At 35.8% G+C, this 18,036-nt stretch overlaps 1 protein-coding gene across 6 annotated transcripts in view; it reads left to right on the top strand.

The window, feature by feature from the left end:
• Nucleotides 1–18,036, top strand: part of Ubr2 (ubiquitin protein ligase E3 component n-recognin 2) — a 140,816-nt gene that overhangs the window by 52,370 nt on the left and 70,410 nt on the right. For 5 of the 6 annotated variants that reach the window (XM_071613383.1, XM_027950387.2, XM_071613385.1 and 2 more), the window contains 3 exons: nucleotides 1,335–1,442; nucleotides 1,866–1,954; nucleotides 3,000–3,098. In XM_071613383.1, coding sequence (XP_071469484.1) covers nucleotides 1,335–1,442; nucleotides 1,866–1,954; nucleotides 3,000–3,098 — 296 coding nt within the window. Of the gene's footprint in view, nucleotides 1–1,334; nucleotides 1,443–1,865; nucleotides 1,955–2,830; nucleotides 2,930–2,999; nucleotides 3,099–18,036 lie in introns of all 6 variants that reach the window. The other variant, XM_027950386.2, reaches the window with a different exon arrangement.

Raw genomic sequence — 18,036 nt, 5'->3', positions numbered from 1 at the left:
TCTGAAAATTTGCAAATTGAGAGTTACTGATTTGTATTTTTGCTTTGTCTTGTTTGCTTTTCTGCAGTTCACAAATTAGATAATTTAATGGTAGCAATAATGAACCCTCAAGTTCAAAGCCAAAAATAAGTTTGGTGTATAACACCAAAATAATAAATAGGGATAAATAAATAAAATAAAAAATAAATAAATAAATAGGGATAAATAAATAAAATAAAAAAATAAATAGGGATAGATCTAAGCTACCTGTCATATTACTATTTAGCCAAGGCTATTGATAAATGACATCTCAGTGTTACATTAGAGAAAATAACTAAAATAGTAATACCAAAGGCTTTTAAGAGCATTGCCACACTGCAAACTGACAGTTGCAAATATGGAGGTGCAGAAGTTTAGGAGAACATTTTTACTTGCTTTGCCTAGAAAATGTCTTCCCAATTTTTCTTGGCCCCATATTCTTTAGTTTTGGTTTTCATCATTTGTTACCTATATGCCAAGTACTGTGCTGTGGTATTAATGAATAGTATCATGAAAGTAATTTTGTGCTGAAAATTTTCTTTGAGACATTTATCATCAATAACTTTTAAATGCCTAAATATTTAAATCTTATATGAGATTTTGTCTTTAGGCTTTTAAATGATTTCTGACAGCTTTTATAATAAAAATTCCATTTTTAAAAATTTTGCATGCTTGAAGACTAAAAGTAGATATTTGAATTGTACAGTATGGAACAAAATATGATAAGTTTTAGTTATTTTAAGGCTTATATTCATATTTGAAGAACTTTTCTAAAGTTTAGCATTTAGAAGATATTGGAATTTGTCATCTAGGGCCTTTCATTATGGCAGATCCATAATGAATTTTTGTTTAACAAATGAAGAACATTTTGTGTAGCAACTTTGAAAATTTGTGGTATATATTATAGTCCAGAAGTCATATCCCTTCTTTTTAAATGTTAGCACAATTTTATATTATACCTATCTTCAGTTATTTTGGAGTATATAGCCATTTGATTATCATCTGCTTTAATTAACATAAGTGCTTAAAGAACAATATTTAATAGAAGTATGTATTATATATATGTAATAATATAAGTATGCACTATCAGTTGTTTTGTGGTGTTTTTCTCTAATTCATTAAAAGAGTTGTATATAATGTGAGATTTCACTTTTTTTTTCCTTTTTGTAAAAACAATAGTTATTGTTCACTTTTTCTAAGTAAATTTGACCTTAATAAGACACATAACTATATATATCTATTTGAACATGTACTAAAATGTCACTTTATAATATTTGAAGTAGCCATCTCATGTTTGCTGTTCCTCCTATTTAAAGATGGCCTTCGCCGGATTTTATGTCAAGTTGGATTACAGGAAGGACCATATGGTGAAAACTCTTGTCTGGTGGATAGACTGATGCTTAGTGATTCCAAATTATGGAAAGGTGAATCTCTTAACTACTTTTAAGGTATAAAGGGTTGGGATGTTAAAGGTCTTTTCATTTTCAAATTAGCATTGTAGGACCTGTATGTAGTATAGCCCAGTGGTGGAATAAGTATGTATGTAGCATGTGTGAGGCCCTGGGTTCATTCCCCAATACTTAAAAAAAAAAAATAGGGGCGGGAGTACAGTCTTAACCTTTGGGAAAAACAGCAACATTTTTGGTCTATGATGCAAATTAAATAACCTTATATTTTGTTAGAAAATTATATTTAGAAAACCTAATTTTCTTAGCACAAAATCTGTACTAAGAAAAACATGTAGACTTTTGTTCTTGGGAGTTTTAGAAGACAATCACATAAAAACTTTAAAGTAATTTTTGGCTTCTTGGGTATAGCAATATCTTACACCTACTCTTTTTCTAAAGGTGCTAGGAGTGTATATCATCAATTATTCATGAGCAGCCTACTTATGGATTTGAAATACAAGAAACTATTTGCCATTCGATTTGCAAAAGTAAGTGTTTTCTGAGTTTTGAAGATTAATGAAATAGGTTATATAAAGGATAACTGTAGCCTAAAATTATTTCAAAACTCAAAAAAATTCACATCTACTCATAATACATCAACATATTGATTTATCTTTTATCAATAAAATAAAGTTACAGTAGTAAAACATTTAACATCTCCCTTGATAACATAAATATCCATCTATGTAGTATTTGTTAAATACAAAGTGATAAAGGAAGAATTAAATCTGTGCCATTGTGAATTATGCATTGGTCCTATTAAGGAAACAATAATCTTGGTTGAAACAATATGCATATAAGACTTAGGAATTATGAACTCAGTGGTTGATAAAGGTTAAGTTCTTCCTTTCAGCAACATTTGATTAAACTAACCACATATTTTTCTATTCCCCTGAATTAGGAGTTCTTAATTAAGGGAGTATGTAAGAATTATTTGGAGAGCTCTTTCAAAATACATGTGTTTATGTTCCATTCTCAAATCTATTGAAGCAGCTTCACCAAGAGTGGGGCCCAAGCATGTGTACTTTGCAGGAGTCATCAAATGATTCTAATACACATCCAGAAGTAATGAAAATCGGTTTTCATGAAAGACTTTGTTATGTTACTGTATTTGGCCCCACCAGTTAAAATATCATCCTAGGATTTAAATAAACAACTTTGGGCTCCAGAAAAATCACTGTTTATACAAGATTCCACAGGTTTTAGTGAATCAATATTTATACAGGATTTAATTGGTAGAAATTATTCCAGTTGTTGTTCTCATAGCAGTGTTATCCTATTGAGTTATCCAGCACTGACTTCATTATAATCCTTAACCCTTTGGTCAATGTGGATTAGAGGTGAATCTCCCCCTTGTTGTTTAGAATTACCAGCAGTTGCAGAGAGATTTTATGGAGGATGATCACGAGCGAGCAGTGTCGGTGACTGCTCTGTCTGTCCAGTTCTTCACCGCACCTACTCTGGTGAGTAGTGCTTGCCTTTTCTTTGTAACTGATAGCTGGCACTCCTTGCCTTTTTTTGCCTTCTTAATAGAACTATGAGCGTTTGCAGAGTGATTATGTGACAGATGACCACGACAGAGAGTTTTCAATCGCAGACCTCTCGGTTCAGATATTCACAGTTCCTTCACTTGTAAGTACTGAAAGACTAGAAGAACTTTCTTGTTTTAACTAACAGATATAAAGCTTTAAAATAATAGAAAACTAAGATCTGTGTGTTCCTGAATAGAGTAATATTTTACTAATAGGCAGTCGGACTCCAGACACCTTCAACTACACTAGAACATATCCTTGAATATTAAGTAATTCTGGGGGAAAGTCACTGAAACTCAATCCATACTTTCTCAAAGTACTTTCCGGAGATTTTGAACTAAAAGTTAACATTAAGCTAATTGGTTTATCAAATTTATACTTGACATTAGAATCAGAAAGCATGTTGTGTAACATCTCATTTTGTGAAATTTTCCTACTCACCTATTCCTCCCCATAAAGAAAGGGTAGGGAAGGGAAGAATAGAAGTTCATTGGATTAGACAAAGGGGAATGAAGGGAGGGGTGCGAGAGTAGGAAAGATAGTAGAATGAACCAGACATAACTTCACTATGCTCATATATGAATACAGGACCAGTGTGATTCCACATAATGTACAATCACAAGAATGGTATCCTAATTAGTATAAGTTATACTCCATGTATATAAAATTAGTCAAAATATACTCTACTGTCATATATATCTAAAAAGAATAAATAAATAAATAAAAAGAAAGAAAGGAGTGACTAAAGCAATTGAATCATGATTGGGTGGTCTTTTATTAAGCTTCACTACGTGCTCCTAAAGCCATCATTATGTTTTAGTACACGTAGTAATTTAAAATTATGTTTTTTATTCAATAAATTTGTTGAGCACCTATTATTTATTGGGCACATAAAACTAAAAATGCAATGGTGAACAAAGACAGATGTGATTCTTGCCCCTACTTAATGGGAAAGAGTCACCCAAGTAGGTAATTATTTTCTAATGAAAATTCTGAAGAATTTGGTATCTTTGAGAGAGAGGGGTTGCTCACTGGTAGAGTGTTTACTTAGCACCACCATTGGGAGGGGAAAAAAAAAAAACAGCAAGATCTGAGCTTCTTCCACAACTCAGAGAAGAAGATCTCTGTGGGGACTTGAGGGAAGGTTCATGTGGAGGTACTAGCACTTGAAAACCTGAGGCAGGGAGAGGAAACAGGAAAGCCACTGCACTTAAAGATTCTTGAACATGGAGTGAAATTGTATAGGTTTAAGAGTGTTTTACAGTTCCTTTACTAACAAGGCTTGTTTTCCAGATTTAAAAATGACTTTTCTGCCCCATATTGCTTTTTGTTAAAGAATATGTTCTAGTAAAGGATATATTGTAGTATTGCTATTATTATAGGCTAAATTAAGGGATTTGGTTTTTATCTTAAGATCACAGGAGGGCCATGAAGAATTGTTGTGATTCTTTTGTTTGTGGTGCTGGGGATCGAACCCAGGGCCAGGCACATGTTAGGAATGCACTCTACAACTGAGCTATATCTCCAGTCCCAATGAAGAGTTTTGATCATCACATTAGTGATTTTAAAAGATCATGCTGTTTGTAATTTAGGGAACAAATTTGAGAGATCAGAAGTGAGTGTGGTGGGGCTGGAGCTAGGGCTCAGTGGTAGTGCACTTGCCTGGCATGTGTGAGGCACTGGGTTTAATTCTCAGTACCACATAAAATAAATAAAGGTCTATCAACAACTTAAAAATTTTTTTTTAATTTTTAAAAAATTAAAAAAAAAAAAAGTGAGTGTGGGGAACCTAATTAGAAGCTAATGCAATGATCCAGACAAGAATTGATGTTAACTGGAACCAGGGTGCTAACAGTGGATATAAGATACTTTTAGGTAGTAAAATATACAGAACTAGTCAAGTGGGTTTAAAGAATGTTGGATTTGGTGACTGATCAGCTATTGAGATTGAAGGAGAAGTATAAGGATGACTCGGAGGTTTTTGATGTAAAACTGAGTGGAATTTCTAGACATAAGGTATTACATAAAATTCGATTTATTTTTCTCCTCACTACACTTACTGCTTTAAAGGACTTAGTATCGAGACCCTGGGGCTAGTGGAAAGTATGGGAGACTGATAATAGTAGTATATTCAGAATGGCCTCACCCTCTGACACCATCTTGATGTCCCTGATTCAGATCTGTTTCTGGAATCTCCCTTCCATGGATTAGTACTATCTTATTACCTCCATTGGCTTGACAGACACATCTAAATTCTAGGGTTGCCATAATTCAGGTTCTGAAGTTTAGAATCCTGATACTTAAATGCTTCAGTAAGTAGAGTTAGCCAGGGCTGGGGTTGTAGCTCAGTGGTGGAACACTTGTCTAGCACGTATAAGGCACTGAATTTGATCCTCAGCACTATATTAAAAAATAAATAAATAAAATAAAAACACTGTGTCCATCTACAACTAAAAAATAATAATAATTAGAGTTAGGTAGTTCAGGATAAATAGCCAGCCTATTTTAAAATTGTTTTAGTTGGATAAATAATTTTACTTTTGAACTCACCTATTTTCTGCCCCAGGATAAAATAAAAAATTAAAATTCAAAGCCAATGGCAAAAAACGTAACAATTCCAAACACACACACACAAAAAAAAATGTTAGCGAAAGTAACATCCTCTCAGTGGAAATATTCAAACAGAGCTCAACACTCATATGTGGGATGTTAGGGAAATAATCCTGTATGAAGGTAAGGTAGAAGTGTGGACTGAGTATCCACTAAAGTTCTTCTTATCTATGTTGCTTTAATGCCTCCTGGGCGATTCTACTACTGTGTTAATATCTTTGACAAGATAAATAAAATTAATGAGACTAGCAGGGGTGAAAAGAGAGACCAGATGTACACAAGTGAAAATACAGACCAGGAAACATGTTATAATGCTCCATTGTCAAGAATTGGTTTGGTTCTGTCTTCAGTTTTCTCTGAGGGATTACCTAACATTGCTAAAAGATATTTAGTAACCATTATTTTACCCAGTAAATAAATACTAAAGATAACTAATAAATATAAAGTAAATGAATCCAGAGAATTGCCACTTCCCATTTATTTACTACCTTATACTGTCAAACTTTTAAGTGTTCATTTGCTTTGCCTCTCTAAATGCAGGATAAGGCTTATGATTTGCTCTGTTTTATGGCCCTCAGGGATTCCAGCTCTTGACTCAACCATAAAAGATGCTCAGTGAATAAATGGTATTTTATCTGGGGATGGTGGGGCATGCCTATAAATCCCAGCAGCTCAGGAGGCTAAGACAGGAGAATTAGGAAATTTAGAGCCAGCCTAAGCAACTTATATAGTCTCTGTGTGTGTACCCACACAGGTGCATGTATGGTTAATGCAACAAATACATTCATTGGTAAAAGAAGAAGAAAAAGTTTATATCATTGATCTATCAATATAGCTAATTATATTTGTTGGTTTTTCTACTTTTGAAGCATGCTGATACTGTATTACAAATGTTACATGGCCACAGTGCATTCTTTGAATACACTGCTAAGCCCAGTTTGAAAGTATTTTATTTAGAGTTTTTGCATATATATTCACAAGTTAAGTAGGTCAGTTTCCCTCCTGTGTGTATGTTTTAATTAGATTTTAGCCTTGTAAAATAAATGGGATATATGTCTTATCTTTATATTCCAGGAAAAGTTAACAGAATTACCTAGGTTGTGGTTGTTGTTGAATATTTAATCTAAACTTAGAATGTTTGGGAGGTTAAATCTTAGAAATATTCTTCAAGCTTTATTTGTGAGCCAATTTTCATAATTATATACTTCTTTAGTAACAGATCCTCTCCTTTACCCCTAACTTAGTGTCACTTACATACTTAGTATTCTTCTCTACTCTAGGACAGTGGGCATGCTTCCATATCACTCTGGAACTATTGAAAGTAGTTTTATGCTGCCTTTTCCCTTCCCATTCTTCCCGGAGTCATAGACTGTAGAGATGGGGCCTAGGCATTTGCAGTTGTTTGGTTTGGGATTTTGACTTAATTGAGATAGAGTATATACAGAAAAGTAAACCCTTGGTAACTCTACAGCCCAATAAGTTTTCACTTAGTAGACCCACCCATGTTATCAGCATTCGAGAGTTAGATTTTTTGTGTACATAGTCTTATCAGCTATGAAGGAGGCAGTTTTAGTTCTTATTTCCCAATCTTTATATCATTTTTGTTTTCTGACCGGAGCCTCCAGTACAATATTGAGTACAAATGGTGATAAAAAGCAGGAATCTTGGTCTCATTTCTCATCTTAGGGGAAAATACTTTTAATATTTCATCATAAGATATAATGCTTTGGGGTTTTGTTTGTAAGATATAATGCTTTGGGGTTTTGTTTGGTTGGTTGCTTATAGATACTCTTAATTAAAGAAATTCCCCTTTATTCATTGCCCTGTGAGATATTTTTGTTTGTTTGTTTGTTTTTAAATGGTGAATAGAGGACGTGGGATATAGCTCAGTTGGTATAAGTGCTTGCCTCCCATGCGCAAGGCTCTGGGTTTAATCCTCAGCAACACACACACACACACACACACACACACAAATGTGAATAGATATATAATTTTTGTGAATTCAGGAAAATTATTCGATGATGTGACCATGTAAATTACTTTTCTCCTTTTGTCTTTTAAGGTGATTTTATGTTAATTGATTTTTTTCAAATGTCTTATTATTATTGCATTAGGAAATAAGACAAATGTGATTGTGATTTCTTATTCTTTTTTCTATATTGCTTGATTCCTTTTATATGCTACTGTGAGAGAGATTAGATATAAATTTTCTTTTCTTGTAATGACCTTTTTGGGGTTTGTTACCAGGATTATGGAGGAGTTGAGAAGTGCTGGGGAGTGACATTGGCCAAATTATATTATTATATTGTGTGTATGTATGAATATGTAACAACAAATCCCATCATTATGTACAACTATAATGTACCAATAAAAAAATGTGGGGGCAAAAAGAATATGGATAACTCGTTCATTAAATTGACATATGCCGCAGTCTGGCTGGGCACACAATCACGAGCCACCACACAGCTTGTAGATTCAAACAGCAACTCTTTTTTTTTTAAAAATATTTATTTATTTTTCTTAGTTTTCGGTGGACCCAACATCTTTGTTTGTATGTGGTGCTGAGGATCGAACCCGGGCCGCACGCATGCCAGGCGAGCATGCTACCGCTTGAGCCACATCCCCAGCCCAAACAGCAACTCTTTATTCCCGAACTCACACGAGCCGTCTACAATCACGTTCTGGGGAAATCCACGTTCTCTGCCCAAATCCACCTCCACTGGGCTTCTATCTCCCAAAAATATACTGTCTGAATCCCGTGAGAACTCAAGGGGAACTCAGGCAGCAGGATACGCCCTATTCCCAGCAGGAATAATCTTAAACCTTAAACCTGGAACCTAAACTGGGAACGCCCTAAACCCGATTATCCTAAACCGGGAACACCCTAATCCGCCCTGGTCCTTGAGCAAGGTCACCTACATTCAATGTCACTGCAAAATGTCCTATTTCCACGAGTCCTTCCACTAAGCAACATGGGGTACGCTGGCAAGGAAATTGTCATACCTACTTGGCTAATGGCTCCCAGCATCTCCCCCTTCTGATTAATTAAACAACAAGCAATGTGGCTTAAGGACCGTGCCTGGTAGGTTGTCCAGTTCAACATATGGTTCTTACCTGTCATCGGAAAACTGACCTTTAGGCGTCAGCCTCCTGTCTTAGGTTGATACCACTGCAATTGGATCATACCCGTCACTGACTACCGGTCCAGCATACAGCCATTGGCCCCCAAATTTTAGACCATCACTAGCAGAAGGGAGGAGAATACAGAAATGCCACAACACCAAGCCAATTGACGGCTCCTTGGGAAAAATTGCATCACTGGTGACACCATCAGCAAAGATATGTCAGCACTACCACAATTAACATGGGGTGCGCTGGCAAGGAAATAAAAATTGCATCACTAGTGACACCATCAGCAAAGATAAGCCAGCATTACCACAATTCGCTGCACCAAACGATAGTTACATAGTTCAGGCAAGTTTTGCAAGCAGTTCAAAGCGGAGGAATCTATCAATATGTCCATTTCCTCCCAAAATCCGTTTCCTCCCAAAGTAAGTTGACTCCTTGATTGAGCATTCCTTGTTGAGTTATATTCATTGATGCATCAGTTTATACAGCTTACTGTGATAGCTATCATAGAAGCTGTAGTTTGGTTTTATCTTTGTCTTCACCGGCACTGGGATGAAGATAGGAATTCTGGCAATGATGCTAAAAAGACATTATCCTGAAAAGAATTATTAAATATAATGAAAAGGAAAGGTGAAAGTAAACAAACAGATCTGTTAACCTACTTTAAAAACAATCCTTAACAGCTGTTTACCTAATTTAAATTAAACCATTTAAATCACGTGAATAAAAAAAAATAATAATAATTCGGATCCATTTTTTCATGAGCGCTCCTCATATAAGAAATATGGACATACGCACATACAGACATACAACACAAAACATAAGAGTGTACACAAACGTACAACACATAAGAAAATAGTAAAGGCCTTGTAGCTTTACCTGGGTGAAATCTCCATTGCAATGTTTAAAAACTCCACAGTCAAAAAATAAAACTGATCAGAAAAACATTAACCTAGGTTTGTATGAGCTCAAAAAATAAAAATAGAACCTTATGATGTGGAAAAATGCAATAATAAAATAGATATTGAAAAAAGCATCCTGGTTAATCACTGTCGCAGATGTAAGAATGGCCAAGCTGGAGTTCTGGATATCAGCTGTTATGGATTTGAGTCAAATCATCTTCTTTTCGATCTGTAGAAATTGTTTTAGTTAATCTCTCTGGAATCCAAATCGGCTGCTGTTCTCCCTGTGGAAAAACACAAACAGACCCCCGACTCCAGACAATCACTGGGTCAGGACCTTTCCATTGTCCTGTTAGAATATCTTTCCAAAGTACTTTAGGCTTATGTATATTTTTTGGATACATATGCCTTTCCGCAGCACTAAGTCCTGATGAATCCAAATTTAAAAAGTTTAGAGTAAAAAGCGTTATTTTAAGTTTATCTTTGGGGGATATATACCCCCTTCCAATTCCCTCTTTTTGCTTTAATAAGTATGTTTTAATAGTTTGATGAGCTCTTTCAACTATGCCTTGTCCCTGTGGATTGTATGGGATTCCTGTTATATGAGTAATACCAAATGATGAGCAAAATTGTTTAAAAGAGGTAAAGGTATATAGCCAGGACCATTATCGGTTTTTAACTGTTTAGGAACGCCCACAGTGGCAAAATTTTGTAAGCAATGAGCTATAACATCTTTAGTTTTTTCTCCGGCATGAAGGGAGCCCATCAAAAATCCAGAAGAAGTATCAACTGTAACGTGTAAATATTTTAATTTTCCAAATTCTGGCAAGTGTGTGACGTCCATCTGCCAAATATGGTTAGGTATCAGTCCTCTAGGATTGACTCCAAGATTAACTTGTGGTAAAAATGTCACACAATTTTGACATTGTTTTATTATATGTCTGGCTTGTTCCTTAGTTATTTTAAAATGCTTTTGTAAAGTATTAGCATTAACATGAAACCTTTTATGAAAATTTGTAGCGTCTTCAAATGTAGAGAAAATATGTATGTCATGTGTAGTTTTATCTGCTAAATCATTGCCTAAACTAAGGGCTCCAGGCAATCCTGTATGTGCCCTAATATGTCCTATAAAGAATGGATCTTGGGGTTGGGGATGTGGCTCAACCAGTAGCGTGCTTGCCTAGCATGCGTGCGGCCCGGGTTCAATCCTCAACACCACATACAAACAAAGATGTTGTGTCCGCCGAAAACTAAAATAAATAAATAAGTATTTTTTTTAAAAAAAAAAGAATGGATCTTTTCTGTCCCAGATTAGACTTTGTATAGTGGAAAACAAAGAGAAAACAGTAGAAGAAGGGGAAATCCTACCAGCATCTTCAAGAGATACATACTGACTATCAGAAAATAAATTAAATACAGAATCTTTAAACATCAAAAAAGCTTGTAAAACTGCATTAAGCTCTACCTTTTGAGCTGATTGTTTGGGTACTAAAAATGTAAAAGGGGTAACTACTGCTGCTGTACCATTATTTGACCCATCAGTGAATATATTTGGAGCATTCATGATAGGTGTTTTTCTTGTCATTTTAGGAAAAACTACAGGATGCTTAGACCAAAAAGACAACAAAGGATTAGATGGTAAATGATTATCAAATGAAACATTAGATTTACACATGATTATTGCCCAAGTATTTAACTCATTAGCTAACTCATCAATTTGATCCATAGTATATGGAGTAATAATTTTATTGGGAGAAATTCCAAACACTCCCTTCGCTGCTTTTATTCCTTTGAGTATTAATTGTCCTACAGCCTCAGGATACCTAGTAAGAATAGTGTTAGGAGAATAAGATAAATGTATCCACAGTAATGGACCTTCTTGCCAAAATACTCCTGTAGGAATATTTTTTGTTGGTAGTACAATAAATAATAAAGGCAAACTTATATCAATTCTATCCAAATGTATATTTTCCATATACGTTTCAATAATTTTTAATGCCTTTCTTGCTTTAGGAGTTAACATGCGGGGTGAATTTGGATCTGATGGACCTTTTAGGATATCAAATAAAGGTCCCAACTCTCCTGTTGGTATACCTAGATAAGGCCTTATCCAATTTATGTCTCCCAATAACTTTTGAAAGTCGTTAAGTGATTTGAGTTGATCTACTCGTATTTGAATTTTTGGTGGACGGACCATGGTTGAGGATAATAGAACTCCTAAATAATTAATTGGAAAATTTAATTGTACTTTATCTATTGCTATCTATAGATTATAATTTTTTAATAAGTTTGTAAGTGTGGCATAACATTCCAGCAATATGTTTTTATCTTTATGTGCCAAGAATACATCATCCATATAGTGAAATATTTGTAGTTCAGGATTTTGATTTCTGAGTGGCTGGATTGCTTTGTTAACATATATTTGACACATAGTTGGACTGTTAACCATCCCTTGAGGGAGTACTTTCCATTCATATCTCTGATCAGGACCTTCATGATTTAATGCAGGGATAGTAAATGCAAAACGTGGACTATCCTCGGGATGAATTGGAATTGAAAAAAAACAATCTTTAATATCTATAGCTAAAACATGCCAAGTTTTTGGCAAAGCAGACAATTGAGGAATCCCTGATTGAGCAGGTCCCATAATAACCATCTCATTATTAATGGCTCTAAAATCTTGCAATAATCTCCATTTACCAGATTTCTTTTTGATGACAAAAATGGGAGTATTATGGGGAGATATGGAAGGTTATATATGTCCTTCTGCTAATTGTTGTTTGACCAGATCATGGGCTACTTGTATCTTTTCTTTAGTCAGGGGCCGCTGAGGAACCCACACTGGTCTTTCTGATTTCCAAGTAATTTTGATTGTCTCAGTGGCCCTTTCTGAAAATCCAACCCATGTCTGTCTGTTCCTTGATCTATTTGTACTGGTGCTGCTATACCTTGCCTTTGTTTTCCTAATCTTTTTTCTTTCCTAAAGCCTTGTCTAGCCCTAGTAGTGGGCGCATTAGGATTGATGTTATTTGTTAACATCAAACCTAATTGATCTAGGACATCTCATCCCCATAAATTTATAGGAAGATGATCCAATACATATGGCTGTATAGTTCCTTCACATCCTTCAGGATCCTTCCAATCTAAAATCATAGAACTTCTATGGGGATTAGTCGCCACTCCTAGGCCTCGAAGCGTTTGAGTGGCTTGTTGTAATGGCCAATGTTTTGGCCATTCTTGACAAGATATGATGCTAAGGTCAGCTCCTGTGTCCAGTAGCCCATTAAACTCATGACCTTGAATATTTAGTTTTAGCATTGGGCGAGAATCTAAATTTAAAGACAACATAACCCAATCTACACCTCTGGAGCCTAATCCCCTGGAACCTCTTTCTACACTATGACTAGGAAATTTATTATGTAGGCTGGGTATTATTAACAACTGTGCTATTCTATCTCCAGGTGAAATTACTGATATACCTCTTGGAGAACTAGCTATAATTTTTATTTCACCTACATAATCGGGATCAATTACCCCAGGACTTATCATAAGTCCTTTTAATGTAGATGAACTACGTCCCAATAATAAGCCTACTGTTCCTTGGGGAAGAGGTCCTTTTACTCCTGTGGGAATGATTTGAACTCCCATCTCTGGAGTTAATACTGCTCTGGCAGAGGCACAGATGTCCAACCCTGCGCTCCCTCGGGTTTGTCTGATGAGGGATTTAATGGACAATGTGTCCTGGGCACTACCCTGATGGTGTTGCTGGGTTCCTCCACTGCCCCGTAGATTTGTGGTTGTGGGCCCTGGAGCATTGGGCCCCCCTGTCCGTTTTTTGGCAATGGAGCCTAATGCCTTTCTCCACGATATCGTGGATAAATACCTGGTCTTTGTCCATTTTTTGATAAGGGAGTACCCACTATGGTGGTTTGAGAACGGCATTCATTAGCCCAATGTCTCCCTCTACGGCATCGTGGGCAAATACCCGGTATTCTATTCCTTTGATACCTACTTTTGTTAAACCCTCCTCCTATGGGGCAATTCCTTTTAAAATGTCCTGTTTGTTCACAATCATAGCATGTTTTTGGCCTGGCATCTAAAGCCTGTTGTACTGCAGCTGCCAAGATTTGCCCTTGTTCATTAATATCTCTACATAATTTAATATATGTGTTTAAATCTTCATGTCTCCATGGTCTAATAACCTCTCTGCAGCAACGATTTGCTTGGTCATAAGCCAGTTGTTTTATTAATGGCATTGCTTGTTCTGTATCCCCAAAAATTTTGGCAGCCGTTTGAATTAGCCTGTCTACAAAGTCAGCGTAAGGTTCATTAGCTCTCTGTATTACCTTAGATAGCTGACCTTATAAATCTCCATGTCCTTGTAAAGTCTTCCATGCCCTAACTGTGTCTGCAGCAATTTGTGCATATATAGCAGGATCATATTCAATTTGTTGCCGTTGACCCTCATAAGGTCCTTTTCCTAACAACATATCTAGATTTCTTTGAGGGTAACCGGCTGCTGCATCTCGCCTAGCTGTCTCCGCGCAAAATTCCTCATTGGCAACCTTCCATAACAAATATTGTCCTCCATTTAGTACAGATTTACACCTGCTAGCCCAATCTGCTGGCGTCATGTCCAAGTTAGTAATGGACTCGACCATGCTTACCGTGAAGGGAGCTTGGGGACCATAGGTTGTTACAGCCTCCTTTAACTGCTTCACTGTTTTAAAATCTAAAGCACGGTGAGTTCGCTGCCCTCCTGCCTGTTCAAGTACAGGGCATGCTAATCTTTGAGGTCCTGTCTCAGGATCCCATTTATCAACTACGGGGTTTGAGGGCCACTCAGCTGTCTCCATCGGTGGGGCTGTTGGTTGAATTACGCCCTCTTGTGATAAAACAGAGTTAGTAACAGCCTCCTGTTGTGGCCTTTTTCCTAACAACCCCTTTTCCTTTAAATTTTCTTCCTCTGTCTGACTAGCTCGAGAGACCTTCTCTTTTGCTTGATCTAAAATGTCTTTCTCCATGGTCTGAACCTCTAACAATTTACTTAACATCTTTTCGGTTTGTTTTTTACTAATTTCTAATCTACTATAAAGATAATGCAACCCAATAAGATAACACAAAACAAAACTGAAACTGAATGAAACAAAAACGGAATAAAAAATCGGTGTATCAATTTTCTCTTCCTCAGGGCCGACAAACTTCAAACCTTTAGTCAACCATTTTTTCCAGTTTGCCTGAGAAATTTCTAGGGATAGGCAGCTTGAAACAAAAACAAGATAAGTCAAAATGAGAACGCACTGTTTTTTTTTTGAAATGGTCACCCATTCTTTTGCTCTTCCTCAGGGGCGAGCAATTTCACTTACCTCCAAGCTTCAGAAGTTCCCCGCACGGGCCGCCAAATGCCGCAGTCTGGCTGGGCACACAATCACGAGCCACCACACAGCTTGTAGATTCAAACAGCAACTCTTTTTTTTTTTTAAATATTTATTTATTTTTCTTAGTTTTCGGTGGACCCAACATCTTTGTTTGTATGTGGTGCTGAGGATCGAACCCGGGCCGCACGCATGCCAGGCGAGCATGCTACCGCTTGAGCCACATCCCCAGCCCAAACAGCAACTCTTTATTCCCGAACTCACACGAGCCGTCTACAATCACGTTCTGGGGAAATCCACGTTCTCTGCCCAAATCCACCTCCACTGGGCTTCTATCTCCCAAAAATATACTGTCTGAATCCCGTGAGAACTCAAGGGGAACTCAGGCAGCAGGATACGCCCTATTCCCAGCAGGAATAATCTTAAACCTTAAACCTGGAACCTAAACTGGGAACGCCCTAAACCCGATTATCCTAAACCGGGAACACCCTAATCCGCCCTGGTCCTTGAGCAAGGTCACCTACATTCAATGTCACTGCAAAATGTCCTATTTCCACGAGTCCTTCCACTAAGCAACATGGGGTACGCTGGCAAGGAAATTGTCATACCTACTTGGCTAATGGCTCCCAGCAGACATATATTTTATTTTTTGGAAAAGTTTATGTAAGATAAGTTATTGTGTTTTTAACTATAGAGAAGAATTCTCTGGTGTACCATTTGGGCCTGGAAATTTCTTTGTGAAAACATTTTCATACCATTTTAATTTAATAGGTATAGAACTATTTGAACATTGTATTCTTTTAATAAAAACAATGGTGTTTTTCCAACTTTGCTCATTTCACCTAAATTTCCAGTTATATTGATTTAAATTGCTCCTGATATTATTTTATTTTCTGTTTAATATTTTTAAGATCTGTAATTTTTGTAGACCTATTTAAATTTAAATTTTTCTGTTTTTTGGATTAGTCTTTTTAGAGATCTCTCCCATTTTTCTTTTTAAAGAGCTGATATTTTACTTGTGTTTTTTTTTTTTTTTTTTTGTCTACTCTTATTATTTTCTTTTTTGAAGTTTGTTTAGATTTACTTTGCCATTCTTTCTGTAGTTTCTCACAATAGGTATTGAGATCATTGACTTTCATCTATTTGTTGGTATATTATAATTATGGGATTCATTGTTATGTATTTGTACATGCACATAACATAATTTAATCAATTTGGGATGCAGCTCACTGGTAGAGTGTTTGCCTAGCATGTGCAAGGCCCTAGGTTCAATTCATGGTGCCAAAAGGAAAAATAAAAAAAAAAAATCCAGAGTCTTTCTTTCTTAATAATAGCATTTAAAATTTAAGTTTCCATCGGGCATAATTTTAACTGCATCCCACACTTTTCTACATCATTATTATCAATTCAGAAAACTCTGTTCCTTTGTGATATTTTCTTTGACCATATAGTATTTAGAAGTATGTTGCCAGTTTTTGAAATATTTGGGTATTTTCTAGTTATTATTTTGTTGGAGATTTCTAGCTTATTTTCACTGATGTCAGAAAACATACTCTATATGATTTGAATCCTTTGAAATTTGTTGAACTTTGTTTTATGGCTCAAAGTGTTTTCAGTTTTGTTTTGTTTTCCTTTTTTCTTTTTGTACTGGAGATTGAACCCAGGAGCACTTAACCACTGAGCCACATCCCAGCCCTTTTTTTTTTTTTTTTTTTTTTTAATATTTAGTATTTGGCGGACACAACATCTTTGTTTGTATGTGGTGCTGAGGATGGAACCCGGGCAGCACGCATGCCAGGCGAGCGCGCTACCGCTTGAGCCACATCCCCAGCGCCCCCAGCCCTTTTTTATATTTTATTTTGAGGGTCTCCCTGGGTTGCTTATGGCCTATTTTGAGTTTTAATAAATGTTCAGGGTGCACTTGGAAATAATGTGCACTCTATCATTATTAGGTGCAGTGTTAATATCAGTTTGATCAAGTTTATTCAGTGTGCAGGTCTTCTGTGGCCTTACAGATTTTTTACCTATCAGTGTGGAGCTGTGTTATAGTCTCTCACAATGTTTATTAATCTGTTTCTTTCTCCTTTTAATTATCTGGTTTTGTTTTATATATCTTGAAGCCGTGTGATTGGGTACATACCAATTAGAATTTTTGGATTTCCTATATTAATTCTTTTATCATTTTACCTCAAATGGTGCTTCTGACCTTGATATATAATCATAACAACTACTTTTGGCCAGTGCTTGCCTAATGTATCTTTTTCCATTATTATATTTTAAAAACCTTTCTGTATCCTTACATTCAATGTGTGTCTCTTATTAAAAACATATATTTGGGGTGCATTGTTTATCAAGTCTGACACTTCCTTAATAATTTAATTATATTATTTGTTTTATTATAATCCCTGATACATTTGACTTTCTTTTTTTTTTAATATTTTTTGGTTTTGTTGATGGACCTTCATTTTATTCATTTATTTATATGTGGTGCTGGGAATAAAACCCAATGCCTCACACTTATGAGGGAAGCATTCTACCACTGAGTCACAACCTCAGCCCTGATACATTTGACTTTCTGTTTACTGTGTTACATTTTTTTCTGTTTGACACATCTATTTTTGTTTTTCTCTCCTATATAATTTTTTTGATTAGTTGTTTTATATCCCTGTTTACTAACTTGTACATTATTTATTATTCTCCTAAGGGTTACTCTAGAACAACTTTGCTCAGAGTATTAGTTCATGATAAAATAACTGTACCAGAATGCAAATCAACATACTACTTCTTTTAGGCAAAAATTGTTGGAGATTTCTAACTTATTTTCACTAGCTTATTTTCCACTGCTGTGGAAAAAATGTCACCTGAGTAAACTGTTGTAAATAGTTGATTTACCTTCTTTTGGAGACTTCTTGTCACAACAATCAACAGTTTCCAAACTGCTAACTCATGGACCATACTTTGGATAGCACTGCCCTAGCGGTCACAGCATGCATCTTAACTATAGTTGGGCACCACATTACTG

The sequence above is a fragment of the Marmota flaviventris genome, chromosome 6 (assembly GCF_047511675.1).
Source record: "Marmota flaviventris isolate mMarFla1 chromosome 6, mMarFla1.hap1, whole genome shotgun sequence".
NCBI classification, from domain to species: domain Eukaryota; kingdom Metazoa; phylum Chordata; class Mammalia; order Rodentia; family Sciuridae; genus Marmota; species Marmota flaviventris.
This window is presented reverse-complemented; position numbering and strand designations above follow the sequence as displayed.